The following is a 25592-nucleotide window of genomic DNA, read 5'->3' on the forward strand; positions in this document are numbered from 1 at the left end:
AGGAACCATAGAGATAAAAGAGAGAGCGGAGAGTGGTGGTGGTGCGGGCGGGGCGAGGAAGGCAGGCGGGTTATGACAGGAATCGCCGCCATCTTGCGAAGGGCGCGCTCAAACCCAGCCATGCTGAGAAGGTCTCCTCCGCACATAATTCTCCTCTTCCCAAGCCCCATTTTATGAGGCTTGCTTCCGCCAGTTTGGGGGAGGTCAAAGGTTGCCGTCATGCTACCCGTCTGTCAAAGCTCCGGCGTCTCTCTGGTCTCCGGGTAGCATTTAATCCTTATCTCTGGTGTTTTAACCCTATTTAACCTTGCAAGGAAGGAGAGAAACGGCGATCGCCGGGAGCCATCTTAGGAAGGGCGTTTCCGCATCCCCGAGCCAAGGGAGGCTGCCCAACGACCACTGGGATGAGGTGGTCAAGCGCAAGATCGTTATGTAACTGTGGACTGAGGCTGCTGCCATCTTGAGAAGGACTCCCTCCCCTTCACTTCGTGGAAGGACCACCATTTTGTAGCATTGTGTTTCATGGACTCTATAGAGTCCATAGCTCCCTCATAACGGCAGCCAACTGACAGTTTGGATGCTGGCTGGAGAAAAGAGGCTCTTCTCTTTGCACCAATCTTTTACTCATTCATTACTGCTTGTGGAGGAGACCTGTGGAGTCCCTGTGCGATTTTTATGCGTGACAAAATGCATCGCTTCATTTACATGTAGCCATAATCTGACAACTACAGGTAGAAAGGGCCAGCTTTTTACAAAATTACTGGAGTCACAATGATAAGGGATTATTCCAATGTGTGGTCAGTTAAGACTGCAGGGAGGTGAGGATTCCCTAACACCTGTGCACAACCTCTCCCTTTGCCACAAGCTTGCGTGTGTAAACCTTGCATGTCAGGAAAAGGCCATCTCCTGACATGTACGCTTTGTGATCCCACGTGAGATTTGCACTTGCTTCTGCCTATTGTCCTGGTGACTGGGAAATTGCTATTTCTATTGTGTTGTATGGATCAACATTCTCTTTTCCTCTAGCCTAGGAGAAACCCCAGCCAGGGAGCTGCACAGGACCCTGCTTAACAAACCAGTTTAAGCTCCCAATCACAGTATTGAGCCTAAATTTAGGGCTCAAGGTTCAACAAAGTGTACATTTGAAAACATCCGGAGAAATGTTGGGAGTGCCTTTTGAAAATATTAATCTGCATACAAATACAACCAAGTTCTGTAAAAAAAACAAAACAAATGTAGCCATGTTGCCCCATGAGGAACCACGCTCCTCTAAAATCTTAATACATTATTAAATGCCACAGAAGTGTGGCAAGCTTTCGGATTCCGCAGAGCTCTTCATCAGGCAAAATGTTATATGAAGCAAGGGGATGAGGCAAAATGGGGTGGGTGGGGGGAGTTCATCAGGCTGATGTCATAGCCATGAAGCCACCTTCCAGAATCCAAAAATAGTACAAATTATTGACTCTTTTGAAGTATACAGTGAAGTTGGGCAATGGAACCAAATGGCTGCTAAGCATATCTGCATGTGCCTCCACATCTCGCCACCAGGGGCCAGCAGGCACTATGTTGTCCAATCAATATTTTATTTGACCAGTGGGAGGTGGAGTGGGGTGTTCAGTCCACCATGCCCTGTCCTACCCCACCACTCCACTCCACTCCATTCCATTCCTCCACCCACACTCCATCCACTTTGGTTTGAAGCAGTCGTATTGTTTTGTGTGTTAGAAATAAAGATTGGACTTGGGAGAGGTTCAAGTCATAAGTGCCAACTCCCTGGGGCCCTGGGTGCCCAAGCACCCATAAAATTCCCCATGAAGGGACCTGGCACCCACAAATTTCGGGGCCAAGGCCATGCACGCTGCATGGCACCCACGGCCCTGGGCACCCACAGTTGCGGGACCAAGTTGGCACTCCTGATTCAAGTAGCTTGGAAATGGTGACAAAAAGAAGTGTATTGCCTGTGTGAGAGAAGAAAATAGGCAGGAAGGGATCAAAGAATCATAGATTTGCAGAGTTGGAAGGGGCTTTGTGGGTCATCTAGTCCAAACTCCTCTTATGCATGCTCAATTCACTTTGAGCAGTAACTTGGCATAACTAATAATAGTAATAATAATAATAATAGTAATAATAAATTTATTAGTACCCCACCTTTTTCACTGATGGGACTCAAGGCAGCTTGCAGATACTAAATTGACCTCATAGCCCCCATGAGTGGGTCAGTAGCAGTGGTAAACCCTCCAAAAGGAACTGGCATAAGTTTCCCTCATATCCCGTGTGTGTCAGTTGCTGTTTTTTATCTTGGAATGGGAATAAGAGTTTCAACAGCAATCTGGTATGCACTCTGTAGCAAGGTTAGGTTAAAAATGAATGAATTGAAGTTTCTGAACCAATATGTGAATAGGAACACAGCTGTCTCCTTTGAAAATTGCACTTGCCTGAATAGTCAGATGCAGCTCTTCAAAAGAATGTGCATCCAAAAATGTGTGTATTAGTGAAAATAATGTACAAAAATGCATTCTGTTAAGGAGGTTTTGCTTGCAAAACATGCCTCTACTAGGAACAATTGTGCACAACTATACAAATATTAGGAGAAATGTTCATTTTTGAGGAGGGAATGTGTAATGACTAGGAAAAGCTGAAATGACAGATTCATCTACCCCGTTGCCTGCTGCTGTTACCTTATATTATTCCCCCAAATTCTATATTACCTCATTTCTCCTAACCCCCCCACCTATGAGATAGGTCAGTATTATTACTGTCATATTTTATTTTATTGTTTGTTTTATGCTGTTCACCAACATTATCCTTTTTCTCATTATTGGTGGTGTAGAAATTTCTGCAAATAAATATCGTGAATGGAATGGTAGATGTTGAAGGAACAGCTAAGCAGACTCCACCAGGACAATAACCACCAGCTCTTGGGTTGTGCCCTTTCCCTGGTGCACTGATCCTGCAAAGGTTGCTTGGACTAAGCAGCCGAGCCCAGCAGTCTCTTCTCTGGTTGGCATCAGAGTTGGATGATCCAGGGCTGCCCGGACTATGCTGAGTTTCTGCTCTTCCCAGATTGTGCTCCTCCTCCTGTTGCTGAGAGGTGAGGCATCAGGAGTGGTGTATATTTGTCTGTGTGGTCTCCTGGGAATGTGAGAACTACCCCTGTTCTCTTCCACGCATGGCAGCCATTCTGTGTCCCATCTGAGCTGCCAATTTTGCTCGTTCTTTGGGAAGGAATGATCCAGGACTCCTGGATTCTCTTGGGGGGGGGGGAGAGGAATTGGGGATGGGATACAAAGTGGAAGAAGCAAAAGGGCAAGGATACTTTAACTGAGAGGACAGTGGGTCATAGCAAGAGGCCCTAGAAGCCAGGGGATATGCAGATTCCTAGGTGCGGACTCTAGCTGTTAAAGCAGTTGTGTTAGTAGATGGGGTGAAAGTTTGGTGGGAATTAAGGGGGCTTGAGAAATGAGATCCAGGGCCCTAAATACCTAAACTATATCCTCTGTTCTGGGAGCACTTTTTGCCCTTGCCAGACCCAGTGCATCTTATGCAAACATTCAAATGGGTTGCTTTTCTTTTGGAGATGCAATATTGGGGAAGATTTCACTTGTCGACCCCTTGCAAGCAGAAATCAAATGCACTGGGACCCTGCCAGAATCCGGATGGCAACTCTAATGTGGGGAAATGTGTGATTGAGAAGAGATGTCTTTGTGTATTCGGAGCCCAGAGTCTGGAACGTGGGAGGACTTGAATTCTGTTTTCTGGTACTGTATGATCAGACTTGTGGCTAATTCTTAGCTGGACCAAAACATGGTCTGCCTTTCAACGACTTTTAGGAGGTTTGGATTTCCTCCGTGCACCTATTTCTGTGCTACCGAACTCAGAAAATGTTTCTTATCAACACCCCAGAGGCAGATTAATTGCTGTGTTTATTGGAGCCATTGCTGGCTTTTTAGTGGCTTGCTCTGTCATGCTCTTGACATGGCCATACTTCACCATAGACGAGCTTGGTGTTCTTGTGGGCTCATCTCCATGGAGGCTATCCATGACATCAGTCTGCCCTCAGGCAAACCCCAGCTGCCTGCCTCCTTCCTTCCTTCCTTCCTTCCTTCCTTATAATAATAATAATATAATAATTTATTATTTATACCCCGCCCATCTGGCTGGGCCTCCCCAGCCACTCTGGGCGGCTTCCAAAAGAATATTAAAATACTATGATACATCAAACATTAAAAGCATCCCTAAACAGGGCTGCCTTCAGATGTCTTCTAAAAGTCTGGTAGTTGTTGTTCTCTTTGACATCTGGTGGGAGGGCATTCCACAGGGAGGGCGCCACTACCGAGAAGGCCCTCTGCCTGGTTCCCTGTAACTTGGCTTCTCGCAGTGAGGGAACCGCCAGAAGGCCCTCAGCGCTGGACTTCAGTGTCCGGATAGAACGATGGGGGTGGAGACGCTCCTTCAGGTATACTGGACCGAGGCCGTTTAGGGCTTTAAAGGTCAGCACCAACACTTTGAATTGTGCTCGGAAACGTACTGGGAGCCAATGTAGGTCTTTCAAGACCGGTGTTATATGGTCTCGGCGGCCGCTCCCTGTCACCAGTCTGGCTGCTGCGTTCTGGATTAGTTGTAGTTTCCGGGTCACCTTCAAAGGTAGCCCCACGTAGAGTGCATTGCAGTAGTCCAAGCGGGAGATAACCAGAGCATGCACCACTCTGGCGAGGCAGTCCACAGGCAGATAGGGTCTCAGCCTGCGTACCAGATGGAGCTGGTACACAGCTGCCCTGGACACGGATTTAACCTGTGCCTCCATGGACAGCTGTGAGTCCAAAATGACAAGATTGGAGCTGACAAGATTGCTAAGGAACAACTCAATCATCTTTAGGTGGGAATTCCCCCAAGGATTATCTTTCACCTTTAGAGGGAAGAAGATCAAAATCAGAACATTGGAAGATAGAGATAAATTTCTGAACGCATACGGAGAGGACCTTCACAAAGGAATTGATCAACTTCCAGGGCCTGAAACACCAGAGGTACCTGCACCCTTGGATCCCGAAGATCCTTTGAATAAGGTACCACCCCCCGAAAAATAACCAGATTTATTCAGGATGTCTCTGCAACTTTTGAGTTGGAACATTAATGGTTGTAACATCCCGGAAAAAAGGAGGAAAATTTTTCATATATTAAAAAAAGAACAATTGGACATTGTTTGCTTACAAGAAACACATGTGACTAGGCTCCATAGAAAGGTGTTAATAAACAAAAGACTTGGCCAAGAATTTATATCTTCGGACAGAGTAAAGTAGCGAGGGGTGGTGATATATGCAAAAGAGAGCCTGTCACCTAAATTTTTATTCAAAGATGAACATGGAAGAATATTAGCAATTGAGATACAAAATCAAGGAGAAAAGATTCTGATACTAGGAATTTATGCACCAAATGACGGGAAATCGGAATTTCATAAGAAGTTGCATGAGATTATGCTGGACTATCTGGACTACAACAACATCATCATGATGGGAGATATGAATGGGGTCGTATCGACTAACATGGATAAGTCACAAAACCAAAATGTTACAAAAGACGGCAGACTACCAAAGACTTTTTTTGAAATGACAGACAATATGGACTGGATTGACATTTGGAGAACTAAGAACCCCCTGGGAAGAGAGGGAACATTCTTCTCTGAAGCCCAGCTGACTTGGACAAGAATCGACCAAATATGGATAACTAGAGGTCTGACACCCAAGGTTAGAAAAGTGGAAATCTGCCCAAAGACCTGCTCTGACCATAATGCGCTGAAGATGGACATGACACTATTGCCAACCGGTTCCTTTAGATGGAAGATGAATGACAACTTGTTTAGAGACCAGGAGATTATTAAGAAGGCCCAAAAAACTCTGAAGGATTACTTCGAGATAAATATGAACACTACGGTGGAAAAAAGAACTATCTGGGACGCAAGCAAAGCTGTGATGAGGGGGTTCTTGATACAACAGAACGCCGTAAAGAAAAGGACACAAAATGAAAGGAAAGATAAGATCTTGCAGAAAATTAAAGAATTGGAGAAGAAATTAAGATCAAATCCGAAGTCACAGCCGATTCTGAGAGAAATTAAACTATACCAAGCACAATATTCTAAATTGATAAACCAGGAAATAGAGTGGAAGATTAAATTAATGAAACAAAAAACTTTTGAATCGGCGAATAAATGTGGGAAACTGCTTGCATGGCAGTTGAAGAAGAGACAAAAATTAAATACAGTTACACATCTAGAAATTGAAGGAAGAAATATTCAGAACCCCATGGAAATTAGAAAGTGCTTCCAGAGATACTTCAAAAAATTATATACTCAAGGGCTGCAAGACGAGGTTGAGATTAAACAATTTTTGGAAAGAAATGGACTAACAAAGTTGTCACAAAAAAACAGATTAATCCTGAACAACAAAATAACACAACAAGAGATTGAACAAGCCATTCAGAACATGCAACTGGGCAAATCTCCAGGGCCAGACGGCTTGACTTCCAAGTATTATAAGATATTAAAAGACTACTTGATCCAACCAATGATGGAGGTCTGTAACGAAATTATGGAGGGGAAGAGGGCGCCGGAATCGTGGAAGGAAGCCTTTATCACATTGATACCTAAACTGGAAACTGAAAAGACACAACTTAAGAACTACCGTCCCATCTCCCTTTTAAATGTGGATTACAAAATATTTGCAGATGTTTTGGCAAGTAGATTTAAAAGAGTTTTAAACGAGGTAATTCATAAAGACCAAGCAGGCTTTCTCCCAGGTAGACACATGTTTGCTAATACAAGGAACATTATTGACATTTTGGAACTTTTGCAAACAGATATAAATACAAAAGCAGTGCTAATTTTTATAGACGCGGAGAAGGCCTTTGATAATATTTCTTGGAAATTTATGAAGGGAAACTTAAAAGAAATGGGAGTGGGACGGGGGTTTGAGAATGGGATTGATGCAATATATTCAGAACAAAAGGCCAAATTGATAGTTAACAATGTGGTTACAGAAGAGTTCAAAATTGAAAAAGGAACACGACAAGGCTGCCCGATTTCCCCTCTGTTATTTATCTCGGTTCTGGAGGTACTCTTGAACATGATCAGAGGGGACCGGTTGGTGGAAGGGATTCAGGTCGGAGCGAAACAATACAAACTTAAAGCTTTTGCAGATGACCTAGTTTTGACCCTGCAGGAGCCAGAATCTAGTACGAAAAGAGTATTACAATTGATTCAGGACTTTGGTCGGGTGGCGGGATTTAAATTAAACAAACAGAAAACCAAGGTGCTGGGAAAAAATTTGACAGATACAGAGTCAGAACGGTTTCAGAGAGAAACAGAACTAACTATGGTTAAGAAGGTAAAGTACCTAGGGGTAAATATAACAGCAAAAAATCTGAGTCTATTTAAGGATAACTATGAAAAATGTTGGTCTGAAATTAAGAGAGACTTGGATAGTGGGACAAAACTGAAGCTTTCTTTGTTAGGCCGAATTGCTGCTATTAAGATGAATGTATTGTGTGATGGGATAGTGAGCTGCTTGTGCGTAAAAGCTTGATCCCTCTGGGGTTTGGCTGGTCATCCAAACCGATGCACTAACGGAGCCCCCAAAGCATGACTCCGTCAGTCGCTGGTAGAATCTGACAGTGGGCGTCTACGGAATTTACGCCAACATAAAAGCTCTTTGACAGACATGCGCTTTCGAGACTCTCTGCGTGACAGTTTCCGGCGAAGGGTGGGCGTTCCCAACGGGGGTCCCGTTACCTCTCCACTACTCTCACTGGAAGCATCCCAGAGCCTCCCCTCCGCTGTGACTCCTGCACTCCCCCTGCTGGTTCCCTCATCTACTGCAGATTCTCTCCTTTTCTCCTGTAGCCTGTCCACCACCTGTCTCTCCGATGGCAGTTCCCTGACATCCACCTCCCCCCCAGGGCCCCCTTCACCCCCTCCCGCCTCCTCTCCCACTGGCGGTGAGGGCGGAAAGCCCCTGAAGGAACTCTCCTCGTCGCCCGAGGATTCTAACACTTCCAGCCACGGCGTACCGTCTCTCTCCCCGTCTTCCTCTTCTTCGTCGGAGTCGGCTTCTTCACCCACCCCTGACTCTGGGAACCCTTCAAACTCTCCTTCCTCATCGGTGGTCCCAAAGTGTTCCCTTCTAAATCGAGCCACGGGTTGCGGTTTTCTTGGGAAACGCTGATGAAATGTTTCTATTAAAACCTCGTCATTGACTACCTCTGCTGGTACCCAAGTGTTTTCCGACTCTGCTTCCCCCTCCCATTCTACCAGATATTCCACCTGATTCCCCTTCCACCTGGAATCAATGATTCCTGCCACGTTCATGTCGCGCTCTCTCTCTTCTATCACGGGCGTTTGGGTGGCCTCTCTCTCACGCTCCCCCCACTCGCGTCCCTCTCGGTACGGCGACAGTAATGACCTGTGAAATACTGGGTGTAATTTCATGTGACTGGGCAGCCTGAGTTTGAATGCCACTGGGTTGACCTGCTGTATGACCTCAAAGGGTCCCAATCTTTTGGGCCTCAATTTCTTACTCCCGCCCTTGAACGGTAGCCCTTGGGTGGACAACCACACCCGGTCCCCCACCCTTATAGTTTCACCTTCCCTCCTATTTCTGTCTGCTTGCTTCTTATATTCTTCCTTGGCTTTCTCTAAGTTAAGTTGAAGCTGACGGTGGATCGCCTCCATCTCTTCAAAAAAATATTCCGCCGCCGGCACGCTCCACCTCTCCCCTCCCTCTCCTGGGAATGCCCGGGGGTGACACCCATAATTTGCCAGGAAGGGACTCATCCCTGTGGACACGTTCTCCGCGTTGTTGTAGGCAAATTCTGCTAGAGGTAACTTATCCACCCAATCATTTTCTCTGTCTTTTACATAACACCTCAGGTATTGTTGTAAAACCCCATTTGCCCTTTCCGCTTGCCCATTGGTTTCTGGGTGCCGGGCAGTTGAGAAATTGAGTTCTACGTGCAGTAAGCTCATAAGTTTCCTCCAGAACCTGGAAGTAAATTGTTTCCCTCTGTCCTCCGGAGCTCTCTGAGTTTCTCTTGGGCGTATTCATCGTTCTCCGTACCCTCTATCAGTTCCCTCTGCCCCACCAATGCCGCCCCACACACCCAGCGGTCTTCAGGGATTACATGCCTTGCCTCAGGCGCTCCCTCCCCCTCTAAGTACTCAGGTTTCCTGGAAAGAGCGTCCGCCCTCACGTTCTCGGAGCCGGGCACGTAACGAATCTCAAAGTGGAATTTGGAGAACTCCTGGGCCCATCTCACTTGTCTCTGGTTCAGCACTCGGGCTGTTCTCCAGTATTCCAGATTTTTGTGGTCAGTTCGGACTTGAACCTTGTGCTGCGCCCCAATCAGCAAGTGCCGCCATTTCCGGAATGCTTCATGAATGGCGAGCAGTTCTCGGTCGTACACTGTGTAGTTCCTCTCTGATTTGTTCAACTTCCGCGAGAAGAATGCACACGGTCTCCATTCAGACGTATCTTTTCCCGGCTGGAGAAGAACGGCCCCCACCGCTCGGTCTGACGCGTCCGTCTCCACTCTCATTGGTTGTTGTAGATCCACGTGCAAGAGTTGCTCTTCCGACGCAAACGCCTGCTTTAAGCGTTTGAACGCTTGTTGCGCTTCTCCCGTCCAAACAAATTTCTTTTTGCTACTAAGACAATCCGTGATGGGCGCTGTTAAATGGGCAAAGTTTTTGATGAACTTCCTATAGAAGTTTCCGAAGCCCAGGAACCTTTGCACGTCCTTCTTGGTCTTTGGTGTTTTCCATTCCAGTACCGCTTGAACCTTGCTGGGATCCATGGCCAATCCCTTGTCAGACAACCGGTACCCCAGGAATTCCACCTCCTTGGTATGAAACTGACACTTCTCCAGTTTCACCCACAGCCGGTTTTCTCGCAGCTTGCTCAGTACCTCTCTTACATCTCGCACATGCTGCTCCTCATTGTCTGAGTACACCAGAACGTCATCTAAGAACGCTACGCAGTTCTTGTAGAGCAGTGGCCCCAGGACGTGATTCATGAATGATTGAAAACAGGCGGAGCCCCCTTGTAATCCGAAAGGCATAACGGTGTACTCAAAGGCCCCCAAGGGGGTGAACATAGTGGTCTTCCACTCATCCCCCTTTCTCACACGTATCAAGTTATATGCCCCCCTAAGGTCCAGCTTGGTAAAATTTTTCCCTTTTCTCACCCGTGTTAGAATGTCATCAATTCTGGGCATAGGGAAAGTCACTGGTTCTGACACTGCATTTAGGGCCCTGAAATCACATACAAGCCTAGGCTTGCCCGTGTTTTTTTTGTCCACAAAGAACACTGGGCTGCCCCCCACCGCTCGTGACTCTCTGATGAAACCTCGCTTGAGATTCTTGTCAATGAACTCCCTTAACTCCTGCATCTCACTGTCTGACATTGCATACAGCTTGCCCACTGGCAATTGTGCTCCTGGGAGTAAGGTAATTTGACAATCAAAGGGTCTGTGCGGGGGCAGTTTATCTGCTTCTTTTTCGCTGAATACGTCAAGCAAGTCAGCGTATTGTGGTGGCACCCTCCCTTTGTCCATCACTTCCATCCCTGCTAGAGTGCCCCTGGCGCCTGCCTGAGCCTCTCCCTCCTTGCAGTGTTCTAGGCAATGTGCTGATCCAAAGGAAACCACTCTCTGATGCCAGCCTACTAGCGGATCGTGTAGCGCCAGCCAGCTCATACCCAAGATAATAGGAGCTCCTCCCAAGGTGGCTACGTTAAACGCTATCAGTTCGGTGTGTCGTGCCACCCTCATTATCATTGGTACAGTCTGTTGGCTCACTTCTCCTCCCAACAGCTCCCTCCCATCAATCGTGGTAACCTGCAAAGGCTTACTCAATGGGATAGTCTGTATTTGGTGTGCAGCTGCAAACTCTTTGCTCATGAAATTACATGAGCTACCTGAATCCAATAGCGCCTTTATCTTCAGTGGGTGTCCGTTTGCCAGTTCCAGCAACACCTCTATCACAAGCGCTGGTCTTGGAGGTTCCGGCGTGGGCACATTCATTACTCCCTGGCCTGGCTGCTGTGCCCTGATGTTGGCAACCAGGCGTTGGCTTTTACTGGCTCCGTGATTTCTTCTTCCTCCTTCCCCCCAACAGTTCCCGCCATCCCTTGCCATTCCTTCCTTTGCGGACAGACTCTGGCAAAGTGACCTGGCTGTTGGCAGAGATAGCATCTCTTGCCGCTCTTTCCCTCCTTCTTCCGCCCTTCACTGGTGTTTGAAACTGCGCGCGCGCGCGCTGTTCCAAGTTCCATCGGCTCTGCTGGCGGGAAAGGCTGCTCCGGAATCTCTGGAATGCGGAAGTCCTTCCAACGTTCCCCCTTTCCTTCCCGCTTTTCCATAGCTCTAGCTTCCTGGCGTGCCCCAATGGACAGCGCTGATTTAGTCAGCTGATCCATAGACTCCGCCCTAGGCGCCCGGGAAAGTTCATCTTTCACTGCCGGAGAGAGACCTTCTTCAAACAGCATTTGAATAGGTTCACTAGCAAGGTCCCACCCAAGTCTATGAATCAGCATGGTGAACTCAGTCCAGTACTCACGTACAGATCGGCTCCCCTGTTTACACGCCATTAACTGCCTGCGCACCACTCCCTGCTCGATCTCGCTGGAAAACATCAAGTCCATGGCGCGGAAAAACTTCATTGTGTCCTTTAAGATTTCATTATTGGCTGCCATCAGGGGCCGAACCCAGTCCCTCGCCCCTCCCTCTAGATGGCCAATCACGTACGCCACTCTAGAGTTCTCGTCGGGGAAGTCATCAAACAGTAGATTGAGAGCATATTGCATCTCTGTCCTAAAGGCTTGATAGTTCCGGGGATCCCCCCCAAATTTCTGCACCAGTCCAGGCACCCGTCTGGCAAGTGGGGTGGTCTTCCCCTTATCTGCATCTTGAGCCCTCCTCTCCTCGAGCCTCGCCGTTTGCAGTGCCAGCTGGACCTCCAACGCCCTGTACCTTTGTTCCAGGCTTGGATCTGCGCCAGCTCCCGCTCCTGCTCCTCCGGTTCCGGATGGTTCGCTCATGATGCCTTCTGCTTGCACAAGCTGCTTTCAAAGACTGTCAGATTGCTGTGATGGGATAGTGAGCTGCTTGTGCGTAAAAGCTTGATCCCTCTGGGGTTTGGCTGGTCATCCAAACCGATGCACTAACGGAGCCCCCAAAGCATGACTCCGTCAGTCGCTGGTAGAATCTGACAGTGGGCGTCTACGGAATTTACGCCAACATAAAAGCTCTTTGACAGACATGCGCTTTCGAGACTCTCTGCGTGACAGTTTCCGGCGAAGGGTGGGCGTTCCCAACGGGGGTCCCGTTACCTCTCCACTACTCTCACTGGAAGCATCCCAGAGCCTCCCCTCCGCTGTGACTCCTGCACTCCCCCTGCTGGTTCCCTCTTCTACTGCAGATTCTCTCCTTTTCTCCTGTAGCCTGTCCACCACCTGTCTCTCCGATGGCAGTTCCCTGACATATTGCCAAAAATGTTATTTTTGTTTCAAACACTACAGATTGTGGACAAAACGGAGTGCTTCCGGAAGTGGCAGAAAGATATATCTAAATTTGTCTGGCAGGGCAAAAAGCCCAGAATTAAGTTTAAGATATTAACAGATGCGAAAGAAAGAGGGGGCTTTGCCCTGCCAGACTTAAAGTTGTACTATGAAGCCGCAGCTTTCTGCTGGCTAAAAGACTGGCTACTTCTCGAAGACACTGACGTACTGGACCTGGAAGGTTTTAACAATGCTTTTGGTTGGCATGCATACTTATGGTATGACAAAGTTAAGATCAATAAGGCCTTTAAGAACCATATTGTCAGGAAAGCAGTGTTTAACGTCTGGACAAAATATAAAGACTTACTGGAAAATAAAACTCCAAGGTGGCTTTCACCTCTGGAAGCTAAGGCCCGAAAAAGACCCAATATGGAGGCCAAATGGCCAAAATATTGGGAAATATTAGAAAAAGATGGAGACAATTGGAAATTGCAGAGTTTGGAGAAAATGAAGGATAAAGTGCGAGACTGGTTACATTACGCTCAGATGAAAGAAGTTTTTAAAAATGACAAAAAGTTAGGGTTCCAGGTGGAGAAATCGAAGTTAGAAACAGAATTGTTAGAACCAAAGACTAAGGTACTATCTAGAATGTATAACTTGCTGTTAAAATGGAATACACAAGACGAAATGGTTAAATCGGCTATGATAAAGTGGGCACAGGACATTGGGCATAACATTATGTTTGAGGATTGGGAAAGGTTGTGGACCACTGGGCTGAACTTCACCGCATGTAATGCTCTGAAGGAAAATGTAATGAAAATGATATATAGATGGTATATGACCCCAGTTAAACTTGCCAAAATATACCATTCGTCTGATAATAAATGTTGGAAATGTAAGGAAAATGAAGGAACATTCTTTCACCTCTGGTGGACATGCCCTAAGGTGAAGGCCTTCTGGGAAATGATATATAATGAGCTGAAAAAGGTATTTAAGTATACCTTCACTAAGAAACCAGAGGCCTTCCTTCTGGGTATTGTCGGCCAGAAGGTGCTAAAGAAGGACCGAACATTCTTTATGTATGCAACAACGGCAGCAAGGATACTCATCGCAAAAAACTGGAAAACTCAAGATCTACCCACACTGGAAGAGTGGCAGATGCAGCTGATGGACTATATGCAACTGGCCGAGATGACTGGCAGAATCCGAGACCTGGGAGAAGAGAAGATTGAGGAAGACTGGAAGAAATTTAAGATGTATCTACAAAAACATTGTAATTTGGTTGAATGTTAAGAAGGATGCTAGATTATAAAAAATTGGCCACCACTAAATTAGATTTATTTGATGATAAGTGAGACTAAAGAAAATATAAAATTTTTTGGAAGAATTGCTAGATTATATTTGAATGAGTGGACACGAGATTGTAAACAAGTTGATAATTTGTTTGGAAAAACCTTTTAATGATGTAAATGGGAGCGGGAGATGCGAGGGAGTCCAAAGAAGTGATGAAACTATGTTTGTGACAGAAGTAAGATTGTTTATTATTTGTGCATTCATATTCAAAAACTTAAAGAATTAGTTTAATTTAAAGAATTAGTTGATCTACTTAAACAGAATAATATCCCATTCAGGTGGGAATTTCCACAAGGGCTGTCCTTTAACTTTAAAGGGAAGAAAATTAAAATAAAATCAAACCAGGATAAAGAACTCTTTTTGGAAAGAAATCAAGAGGATCTTCAGAAAGGAACTGTTAGTGAGGGGGAAGTACCGGACATTTCAAATCTATCATTTGGACTGAACCGAGCACCGACCGAGGAGGAACAACAACTTGGTGCAGTCGGTGGAAGAGCTACCCAATAACAAAAATGTCTCTGCAACTCTACAGCTGGAATTGTAATGGTTTGAACCACCCTCGAAAAAGGGGCCAAGTATTTCATCTATTAAAGAAAGAACATCTAGATGTAATCTGCCTACAAGAAACCCACATTGCCAGGATACATAGAAAACTTTTAATAAACAAGAGATTAGGACAAGAATTTATTTCATCAGATAGAGTTAAGAAAAGAGGAGTTGTGATTTATGTTAAGGAAAAATTTGAACCAAAACTGATTTTTAAGGATGACCAAGGAAGATACCTGGCAGTGGAAATTCAAATTTATGGAGAAAAGATGTTGATTGTTGGAGTTTATGCACCAAACGAGGGGAAGGCTGAATTTTTCAAGAAGTTGCACGAGACTTTAATGGACTTTTTGGATTTTAAAATCATAATGATGGGTGATATGAATGGAGTCGTCTCCACAAACATGGACAAGGCCCAAAGACAAACAATATCTAATGATGGAAGACTACCAAAGACTTTCTTTGAACTGACTGACACTATGGACCTGATTGACATTTGGAGAACTAGGAACCCTCTGGAAAGGGAGGGGACCTTTTTCTCTGAAGCAAAAATGACATGGACTAGAATTGATCAAATATGGACTTCTAGTAATCTGGCATCGAAGGTTAAAAAAATAGAAATCTGCCCAAAGACCTGTTCTGACCACAATGCTGTCAAGATGGAAATGAAACTGACAACAGCTGGAACCTTTAGATGGAGAATGAATGACACCCTCTTTGGAGATGAGGAAATTTGTAAAAAGGCCCAAAAAACACTTAAAGACTACTTCGAGATTAACATGAGATCAGACACCGAAAAAAGAGTTATTTGGGATGCAAGTAAAGCCGTGATGCGTGGCTTCCTAATACAACAGAATTCAATAAAGAGGAAAAAACAGAATGAGAAGAAAGAGAAAATTTGGAACCTAATAAAAGAAGGGGAGAAGAAATTGAGATCTAAGCCTAAATCTCATGAGATATTAAGAGAAATAAAATTCTATCAAACACAATATATGGAATTGATGAATCAGGAAATAGAATGGAAAATTAAACAAATGAGACAAAAGACTTTTGAGTCCGTAGATAAATGTGGGAAGCTACTGTCTTGGCAACTGAAAAAGAGGCAAAAATTGAATACAGTGACATCACTTGAAGTAGATGGGAAGTTTATTAATAAACCAAATGAGATAAGCAATTGTTTTCAAAGTTTCTTCAAGAAATTATACAAACAAGGGCCAAAAAACGAACAGGAGATAGAAGAATTTATCGGAAAATACGGCCTACCAAAAATCTCTGAAAATAATAGAAGGAGTTTGAATGAGAAAATTACAGATCAAGAAATAGAGAGCGCCATTCAGGATATGCAGCTGGGAAAATCACCAGGACCAGACGGACTAACCGCGAGATATTATAAAGTACTGAAGGATTGGTTAATACAACCATTGAAAGAAGTCTGCAATCAAATTTTGGAAGGGAAAAAGGCTCCCGAATCGTGGAAGGAAGCATTCATTTCACTTATACCGAAGACAGAAACTGAGAAACATCAAGTTAAGAATTATCGCCCTATATCACTTTTGAATGTGGATTATAAAATTTTTGCAGACATTTTAGCAAAAAGATTCAAAAAAGTGTTGTTAGAGGAGATTCACAGGGACCAAACAGGCTTTCTACCAGGCAGGCAATTGTCAGATAATGTGAGGAATATTATAGATATTCTAGAACTTCTGGAAACTGACATAAATAGAAAAGCTGTTTTGATTTTTGTGGATGCAGAGAAAGCCTTTGACAATATTTGTTGGAGCTTTATGAAGAGGAATCTCCAAGGGATGGGGGTAGGCAAGAACTTTGAAAATGGTATAAGTGCAATTTACTCTGAGCAAAAGGCCAAACTAATTGTAAATGGTATGGTTATGGACGAAATTCCAATAGAGAAAGGGACACGACAGGGATGCCCAATCTCTCCTCTATTGTTTATATCGGTACTGGAGGTTTTCCTAAATATGATTAGAAGAGACCAGCTGGTTAAAGGTATACAGGTCGGAACTAAACATTATAAGTTAAGAGCATTTGCAGATGATCTAGTTTTGACATTACAACAGCCAGAAACCAGTACAAAAAGAGTTTTGGAACTTATTGAAATATTTGGTCAGGTAGCAGGTTTTAAATTAAATAAACATAAGACAAAGGTGTTGGAAAAAAATCTTACGGTGGGGGAAAAAGACAGTTTTCAAAGAGAAACTGGTTTGGAAATTACTAAAAAGGTAAAATATCTGGGGGTGAATTTAACATCTAAGAATGTGAACCTATTTAAAGATAATTATGAGAAATGTTGGGCTGAAGTGAAGAAAGATTTTGATATATGGTCAAGATTGAGACTTTCCTTGTTAGGCCGAATTGCTGTTATCAAGATGAATGTATTGCCGAGATTGTTGTTTCTGTTCCAGACATTGCAAATCCTAGATAAGATGGATTGTTTCAAGAAGTGGCAGAAAGACATATCTAAATTTGTCTGGCAGGGCAAAAAACCCAGAATAAAATTTAAGATTCTAACTGATGCAAAGGATAGAGGGGGCTTTGCCCTGCCGGACTTAAAACTTTACTATGAAGCAGCAGCTTTCTGCTGGCTGAAACCATGGCTACTTCTTGAGAATACAGACATTCTAGACCTGGAAGGTTATGATAATAACTTTGGTTGGCATGCATATTTATGGTACGATAAGGTAAAGGTACATAGAAATTTTAAAAACCATATTGTTAGGAAAGCATTGTATAATGTATGGAATCGATATAAAGATTTGTTTGAAAGTAAAACCCCTAGGTGGTTGTCACCAATGGAAGCCAAGGCGGTAAAAAGACTGAACATGGATACAGATTGGCCAAAATATTGTGAAATTATAGAATATGATGGTGAAAAGTTGAAACTACAGAGTTTCGAGAAATTGAAACCTAAAGTCCGAGATTGGTTACATTATTTCCAGATCAATGAAACTTTTAAGCAGGACAGAAAACTAGGATTTCAGAAGGAGAGGTCAAAGTTAGAAACAGAATTGCTAGAACCCAATACTAAGAATTTGTCTAGAATGTATAATCTGCTGCTAAAATGGAATACACAGGATGAAACGGTTAAATCAGCTATGATTAAGTGGGCACAGGATATTGGTCATGATATTATGTTTGCTGACTGGGAGCAGTTATGGACCACAGGTATTAAATTTACGGCATGCAGTGCCCTGAAAGAGAACATAATGAAAATGATCTATAGGTGGTACATGACCCCAGTCAAGCTTGCAAAGATATATCATTTGCCCAATAACAATTGTTGGAAGTGTAATGAATGTGAAGGAACTTTTTATCACCTTTGGTGGACCTGCCCAAAGATTAAGGCCTACTGGGAAATGATCTATAACGAAATTAAGAAAATCCTTAATTTGACATTTGTAAAGAAACCGGAGGCTTTTCTCCTGGGCATGGTCGGCCAATTGGTACCAAAGAAAGATAGGACCTTTTTTATGTATGCAACAACAGCAGCAAGAATTCTTTTGGCGAAGTATTGGAAGACTAAAGAATTACCTACTCTGGAAGAATGGCAGACCAAGGTGACTGAATTTATGGGACTGGCAGAGATGACCGGCAGAATCCGTGACCAGAGGAAAGAGACAGTGGAGGAGGACTGGAAAAAATTTAAAATCTATCTTAAAAATTGTTGTAAAATTTCGGAATGTTAAGATGTCAAGGGATTGGATACAAAGAATTACAGCTATAAATCGAAATTTATAAAATAGAATTTTTTTTTTTTAAAGAGAATTAAATATAAAAACGGGATGAAGAATTGCTAAAAATTTTAAAATATGGATGCAGTGAAGGGGAGGTTCGGGGAAGTCGTGTTATGTTTATTTGTTTTTTGTTTATGTTGTAAAATCAATAAAAATTATTTTAAAAAACAAAACAAAAACTTTAATAAATATTTATATATATATATATAAAAACAAAATGACTCCCAGGCTGCGCACCTGGTCCTTCAGGGGCACAGGTACCCCATTCAGGACCAGGGAGTCCTCCACACCTGCCCGCCTCCTGTCCCCCAGAAACAGTACTTCTGTCTTGTCAGGATTCAATCTCAATCTGTTAGCCACCATCCATCCTCCAACCGCCTCCAGACACTCACACAGGACCGTCACCGCCTTCACTGGTTCTGATTTGAAAGAGAGGTAGAGCTGGATATCATCTGCATACTGATGAACACCCAGCCCAAACCCCCTGATGATCCCTCCCAGCGGCTGCATGTAGATGTTGAAAAGCATGGGGGAGAGGACAGAACCCTGAGGCACCCCACAAGTGAGAGCCCAGGGGTCTGAACACTCATCCCCCACCACCACTTTCTGAACACGGCCCAGGAGGAAGGAGCGGAACCACTGTATGACAGTGCCCCCAGCTCCCAGCCCCTCAAGACGGTCCAGAAGACGGTCCTTCCTTCCTATGCCACTTTTCATTCACACGAGTCACAAAGTGGCTTATAAACAATAAATATCAATAACATAATGTTGTTGTTTAGTCAGTTAGTTGTGTCTGACTCTTTGTGACCTCATGGACCAGAGCATGCCAGGCGCTTCTGTCTTCCACTGCCTCCTGGAGTTTCGTCAAATTCATGTTGGTTGCTTCTATACCACTGTCCAACCATCTCATCCTCTGTCGTCCCCTTCTCTTTGTGCCCTCAATCTTATCCAACATCAGGGTCTTTTCCAGGGAGTCTTCTCTTCTCATGAGGTGACCAAAGTATTTGAACCTCAGCTTCAGAATCTGTCTTTCCAGTGAGCACTCAGGGTTGATTTCCACCAGAATGGATAGGTTTGATCTTTTTTCATTCCATGGGACTCTCAAGAGTTTCCTCCAGCACCACAGTTCAAAAGCATCAATTCTCTGGCGATCAGCCTTCTTTGTGGTCCAGCTCTCACTTCATACATAATTACAGGGAAAACCATAGCTTAAAATATACAGATTTTTGTTGACAAGGTAATGTCTCTGCTTTTTGAGAAGCTGTCTAAGTTTGTCATCACTTTTCTCCCGAGAAGAAGGCGTCTTTTAATTAATTAACAAAAACATAATAGAACATCCCAATTACAACATAAATCATATAAAATAATTAACAAGTCATCAGTGAGTAATGACAAATAATCAGCAAAACAACTGCCTTCTGTAAAACACAATTAACAAAACAACTAAAAAAGAAGCTAAACAGCACAACCACAATAAAAGTCATATTATAAAATTCAAAGCACTACATCTGTAAAGCAATATTAACAACGTTAGCAAACAAAGAACCAAAATGAGCTAAGCATGTTTGAATTCACTCACACTCTCTTCCCACCCCCGTGACCCATGGTCTTCCACTCCGTTCATCACAAGACACACATAATGCCTGTGGCAGCACCTCCATTCTGAAAGCTCCCAGGGTCCCCTGAGCTGGAGAGTGGGGCAAGCAAGGTGGAAAAAGCCCTTCCTGGTGGTCAGCACAAAGTCTCATTCCCCTTCCTTGCTTCTAGTCCTGAAGGTAGCACTAACTGGCAGCTTTCTCCTCTTTAGTCTTGGTGTTGCCCCTTGTAGAACTCAGTAGGGAGGAGGATGGGGGAAAAATGAAAATTAGTTGGCTCTGCCAGCTCTAGCGCCACCTACTGTTGGCCTCCTTGCCTCCCACCCTATCAGTCCCAATGGGGACCAGCCACCACTGCTCCACCTTAATGCTCACAATTTCCCACCCTGCCTTCTTGACTCCTGTCTCCTTTCCTTTTGCAGGTACCAATAAAAATTCTGCTCAACCAGGTGAGGAAGATATGTGAGTCCATAGCTACAAGAGGCAGGTGTTCACCAATCTTAGCTTTGCTCCCTGCCCCTCTGACTGCTCCTGGTTCCTCTCTGCAGCCTGCGGCCAGCCTGAAGTGAAGCATACCACTCGTTTAACTGGGTGGCAGGAAGCTGATGAAGGGGAATGGCCGTGGACCGTCAGCATCCGAAGGAACAGGGTACATGTGTGCGGTGGAAGCCTGATCTCATCCCAGTGGGTGGTGACAGCTGCCCATTGCTTTGACGGGTGAGTCGAAAGCAACCTGTTGGGAAGATCCGTGCAGCCAACCATTATTATGGGGTACCTGTGCCCCTGAAGGACCAGGTGTGCAGCCTGGGAGTCATTTTGGACTCACAGCTGTCCATGGAGGCACAGGTTAATTCTGTGTCCAGGGCAGCTGTCTACCAGCTTCATCTGGTATGCAAGCTGAGACCCTACCTGCCTGTAGACTGTCTCGCCAGAGTGGTGCATGCTCTTGTTATCTCCTGCTTGGACTACTGCAGTGCGCTCTACGTGGGGCTACCTTTGAAGGTGACTCGGAAACTGCAATTAATCCAGAATGCAGCAGCTAGACTGGTGACTGGGAATGGCCGCCGAGATCATATAACACTGATCCTGTGAGATCTGCATTGGCTCCCAGTACATTTCTGAGCACAATTCAAAGTGTTAGTGCTGACCTTTAAAGCCCTAAACAGCCTCAGTCCTGTATACCTGAAGGAGCATCTCCACCCCCATTGTTCAGCCCAGACACTGAGGTCCAGCACAGAGGGCCTTCTGGTGGTTCCCTCATTGCAAGAAGAGAGGTTACATGGAACCAGGCAGAGGGCCTTATTGGTAGTGGCGCCTGCCCTGTGAAACGCCCTCCCATCAGATGTCAAGGCAATAAGCAACTACCTTACATTTAAAAAACATCTGAAGGCAGCCCTGTTTAGGGAAGTTTTTAATGTTTAATGCTGTATTGTGTTTTTAATATTCGGTTGGGAGCTGCCCAGAGTGACTGGGGAAGCCCAGCCAGATAGGCGGGGTATAAATAATAAATTATTATTATTATTATTGTCTGTTGGTGGTGCCACTTCTGGCTGCTGCCCAGTTAGCACTGACCTATGACACGGTGTGACAGGGACTTCTCACTGGTGGTTCCTCGTTTATGGAATGCCCTCCCTGGTGAGATGCTCCTGTTTCCCTCTGTATTGGTTTTCACTTGAAATTTAATAACATTCCTGTTGACTCAGGCATTTGATGGCCGAGAGGTACAAGACATGGCAACCCTGAATTTGATGAGGGTATGTAATTGCTTTTAAATGATTCTTAGAGGCTCTAAATTCTTTCAGACGGTTTTAAATTGTGTTTAAATGCTTTTACTTGATTTTAAATTTGCACTGTTTTAACATTTTGCTGTTTGCCACCCTGAGCTCCTTTGGGATGAAGGGCCTGATTACAAATCATCATCAACACCATGTGATCCAACATCACCACTGAAATTCTTCAGTGCAAGAAATCCATGTTGCTGATACCAAAAATGGCAAAATTTGGAAACTATGTTTAGAGTTAATAACTTGAAATGTGACTTTCTAAAGTGTAATATTAATTCACTTTAATAAAATACAACATTAATAATAGTTATAATAGTTACACATAGTTAAGAGTTCATCATGTCAAATGCAGAATTAACACTATTATGCTGGCAACTGATTCATAGAATTGTAGAGTTGGAAGGGACACACAGGATCATCTGGTCAAACCCCCGGCAATGTAGGAATCTCAGCTAAAACATCCATGGCAGATGGCCATCCAACCTCTGCTTAAAAACCTCCGAGGAAGGAGAGTGCACAGTGTCTGCTTGATTTAAATCCTTATTTGGTGTATTATAATGGTTTAGAGCATGTGTCAGAAGCCAGGAACAGTGCTTGGCTACTTCATCCATTTTTCTCTGAATATCTAAACATGTTTCTATGGAAGTAAATCCTATGTGGGTGTGGGGGGGGGATGGGTTTTCTTCTGAGGAAACTACTTGATGATTAGCCTCCCAACAACCCCTTGAAGACAGAGTGGGCTCCTTTCCAAAGGATTCCTAGAGAACTTCAGAGCTGAGTAAGGATTTGAACACAAGCCTTCCCACTGCGCAAGTCACTGATTGCTCCTTGTCTCCCACAGGCCACTGAATGTACGTGAGTACAGAGTAAACCTGGGGGAATATGAGCTCACTGCACCCACAGCTGCCATGTTCTCATCCAATGTCAACAAGATCATAATACACCCGTTTTATGCTGGTTTTGGCCTTAGTGCCGATATTGCTCTGGTGCAGCTGGCAAATGCAGTGCATTTCTCCAAAATGATTTTGCCTGTCTGCCTCCCAAATACTTTTCAACCTTTTGTCTTCTACGGAGGGATGATGTGCTGGATTGCTGGCTGGGGCGCCCCCTTTAAAGGAGGTAAGAACAAGCTTGGGGTCTCGCTAAGTCATGCTGCTTATTGGAGATGGTGGCACTGCTTTGTGGCTTTAGGGGAGAAGAAGGGTTTAGGCAGGAGGCTGGGAATCATATTGACTAGGAAGACAGGAATCTGTGTTGATAAGAAGTTGGGAAGATGGCAGGAGCGCCCCATAACAATGATCACAAGTAGGGGAAAGCATGGCCAGGGACCAGGTTTCAGTGTCCCCAGAAGCAGTTCTACCAGAGGAACCTGTAGGGCCAGCATGACCCCAGCCAAAGGAGGTGGTACTGCCATCTTTGGACTGGGAAGACTCCATGGAGGGCCAAGCGTGACCAGAGACTCACCCAACCCCATCACAGCATGAGGCTAGTGGAGAGAGCTGGCCTCCTTTAAGCAAGGTAGCATCTTCCAGGATGGGTGGGGTTCACCATGAAGACTCAGCTGTGCTGCTATTCTAGAGGGCTGAGACTTAGCTTGCTCCCTGCTGAATCAACATAGCAGCTTTGTGGTTGTGGAGCATAGCCTGGGTCCCTGCATTCAGCTTTGATGCTGCCTGGTGCCCAGCTTGAACCTCGCCCTGAAGCTAGTCTAAGTTCCACCTGGCCTTGGCAGAGAGCATGACCCAAAGAACGCAGGTGGATACAGACCACCTCCTCTTCTGGCCCTTCCCTCACTTCTCAGGGGCGTAGTTGCACAGCTAGTGAGCTGGCCTTCCAGCCTGGTGGAAGTGCTATTGACCACAAGTTGGTTCCCAATAGAATCATAAAATAGTAGAGTTGGAAGGGACCCAAAGAGTCCTAGTCCATTCCCTTGCAATGCAGGTATCACTGTTAATCACTTTGTTGTGATTTGATGAAAGAGCTAGCGTGGTCTGTATCACTGAGCTGCAGAATTTTTTTGTGGGGAATGAAGCCTGATTCAGAACATGCCCATCCTTTACAGTGGTGCCTCGCAAGACGAAATTAATTCGTTCCGCGAGTCTCTTCGTCTTGCGGTTTTTTCGTCTTGCGAAGCACGGCTATTAGCGGCTTAGCGGCTTAGCGGCTATTAGTGGCTTAGAAAAAGGAAAAAAAAGGGGGGAAACTCACAAGAACTCGCAAGACGTTTTCATCTTGCGAAGCAAGCCCATAGGGAAATTCGTCTTGCGAAGCACCTCAAAAATGGAAAACTCTTTCGTCTAGCGAGTTTTTCGTCTTGCGAGGCATTCGTCTTGCGGGGCACCACTGTACAAGCTGGGCAACTTTGTGTTCCAAACCAGCAAACTACGTGCTGGTCAGCTCTTAAAAACCAGTAAGGCTGTAATGAATGTTGTCTGGTGAAATTTGAGACTGTGCCTTATGCTTCCTTTCTTTTGCCCAAGGCTCCCTAGTCACTCAGACCCTACAGAAGGTGGAAGTGCTGATCCTAGAAGCTGAAGACTGCAACGGAGTCTATCACAACATAAGTAGTGACAAGACCATCCCCAAGGGCTACAGGTTCATCTATGATGACATGATATGTGCTGGGTATTCAGAAGTTGGGAAGCATGCCTGCTTTGTAAGAATCATGAACCAGAGTATTATAGTAATGATGTAGGATATTGCAGGGCGGGGACAGGAGCAGCCTGTGAGGCTACGATGGCAGAAATATTGTGAATTTGTGGTCATCGCAGCTGAACCAAAACTTGTTTTCAGTAGCAGTGTCCAGCCCTGGAAAATATAGACGGTGGTGTAGTGGTAAATTTTGTGGTATGTGTCATGACCGTGCCATCCCACCACACTCCAAGAGAGTCCAGAAATACAGGCAGTTGTGTTGATCTTATATTATCTCAAAGAATAGCAGCAACATGTCACATAATATAATGCCAGTTTGTTAGGATAGAGAAGGGAATTTTTTTTTTCGGTTTGCATTTAAGGCAAAGCTACCTTATTTGCACTTTGCAAAACAAACACAGCCATCCTTTGAAATATGTTTTTGGGGGGCTTTTTTTGGCAGTGTAGTTCCCCAGTCAAGTAATATGTACAAAAATGCATGTACCAAAGCAAAGTGTGCGCGTTAATACATACGTTAGTCAAAATAACATGTAAAATTGAATTATATCAGAGGCAATTGCTTTGCAAAAAATGTGCATATTAGGCAAAATGGTGTACAAAAATATTCATATCAGGAGAAATTTGCTCTCAAACGCTGATTAAATTTCATGAGGACTTTTTTTTTATTAAAAACAATTGCAAGCTGATGTGGAAATATGGAGAACTGAACTTCAAACTTGGAAAATGAGAAACAGGAATGGACACCAGTGTGATAAATAAACACATTCATGCAATTTGTTTCAGGTTATCAAACCCTCTGTGCATTTTGGTGCCTCTTCTCAAGAGAGTAATGGAGACCCTGTCTCCTTTTCTTGCCAGGGCGACTCAGGGGGACCTCTAGTCTGTCAGCAGAACGATGTCTGGTTCCTGACGGGAGTGAGCATAACATTTGGTTGTGTGGAGAGCTCTCAACCCGGCATCTACACCCTAGTCACCTCCTTCATGGACTGGATTGAAGACACCACACATGAGAAATTGGCAGCCACTGATGTCCATACCAGTTTGGCTACCCTCTTGATTCCACTCCTTCTCCTGGCCTTAACCAATGTCCTTTTGTGACCCACCCTACCTTCTCCCAATGTGTTTCACTGTGGCCATCTTGCTTTGGCGTGCAAGTTGGCCTGTCCTCAGAGAAAGCTTGGAAGGTCTGAATGCTGACACTTGAAGACTGAGCTTCTACTGGGGGACCAATCTGTGTATTTCCTTCTCCCTTACCTAGTTTTGCTCAACTGATGAGAAGTGACTGAGCTAGATTTGAAAAATAAAATGTCTGGAAATGTAAGGAGGAACCAGAGTTTTAAAGGCACAAACACAAATCAAAACAAGGTA

General features: G+C 44.6%; 1 protein-coding gene across 8 annotated transcripts; it reads left to right on the plus strand.

Moving 5' to 3' along the window:
- The first annotated feature begins 43 nt into the window (after positions 1-43).
- LOC309327709 (serine protease 27-like) lies at positions 44-25545 on the plus strand. Of its 8 annotated transcripts, none has more exons than XM_081837120.1 (7): positions 44-131; positions 2831-3091; positions 20211-20237; positions 20337-20505; positions 22414-22691; positions 24053-24228; positions 25083-25545. In XM_081837120.1, exons 2-7 carry the CDS (start codon positions 3040-3042, stop codon positions 25320-25322), a joined length of 942 nt encoding a protein of 313 aa, XP_081693246.1. In that variant the 5' UTR covers positions 44-131; positions 2831-3039; the 3' UTR covers positions 25323-25545. The 8 variants fall into 8 exon arrangements, with proteins under 8 accessions (XP_081693246.1, XP_081693247.1, XP_081693240.1 ...); XM_081837117.1 differs by lacking the exon at positions 44-131 and adding an exon at positions 170-409; XM_081837115.1 differs by lacking the exon at positions 44-131 and adding an exon at positions 591-731.
- Positions 25546-25592: the final 47 nt, after the last annotated feature.

Source organism: Podarcis erhardii (genome assembly GCF_964252035.2).
Source record: "Podarcis erhardii genome assembly, chromosome: 13".
NCBI classification, from domain to species: Eukaryota; Metazoa; Chordata; class Lepidosauria; order Squamata; family Lacertidae; genus Podarcis; species Podarcis erhardii.

Bases quoted from the DNA above. Each gene is read 5' to 3' on its own strand.
- LOC309327709 (XM_081837114.1), top strand. From the start codon at position 578: ATGCTGGCTGGAGAAAAGAGGCTCTTCTCTTTGCACCAATCTTTTACT. The intron at 20,238-20,336 runs GTGAGGAAGATA...TCCTCTCTGCAG, and splicing joins TAAAAATTCTGCTCAACCAG to CCTGCGGCCAGCCTGAAGTG. The intron at 20,506-22,413 runs GTGAGTCGAAAG...TGTCTCCCACAG, and splicing joins GCTGCCCATTGCTTTGACGG to GCCACTGAATGTACGTGAGT.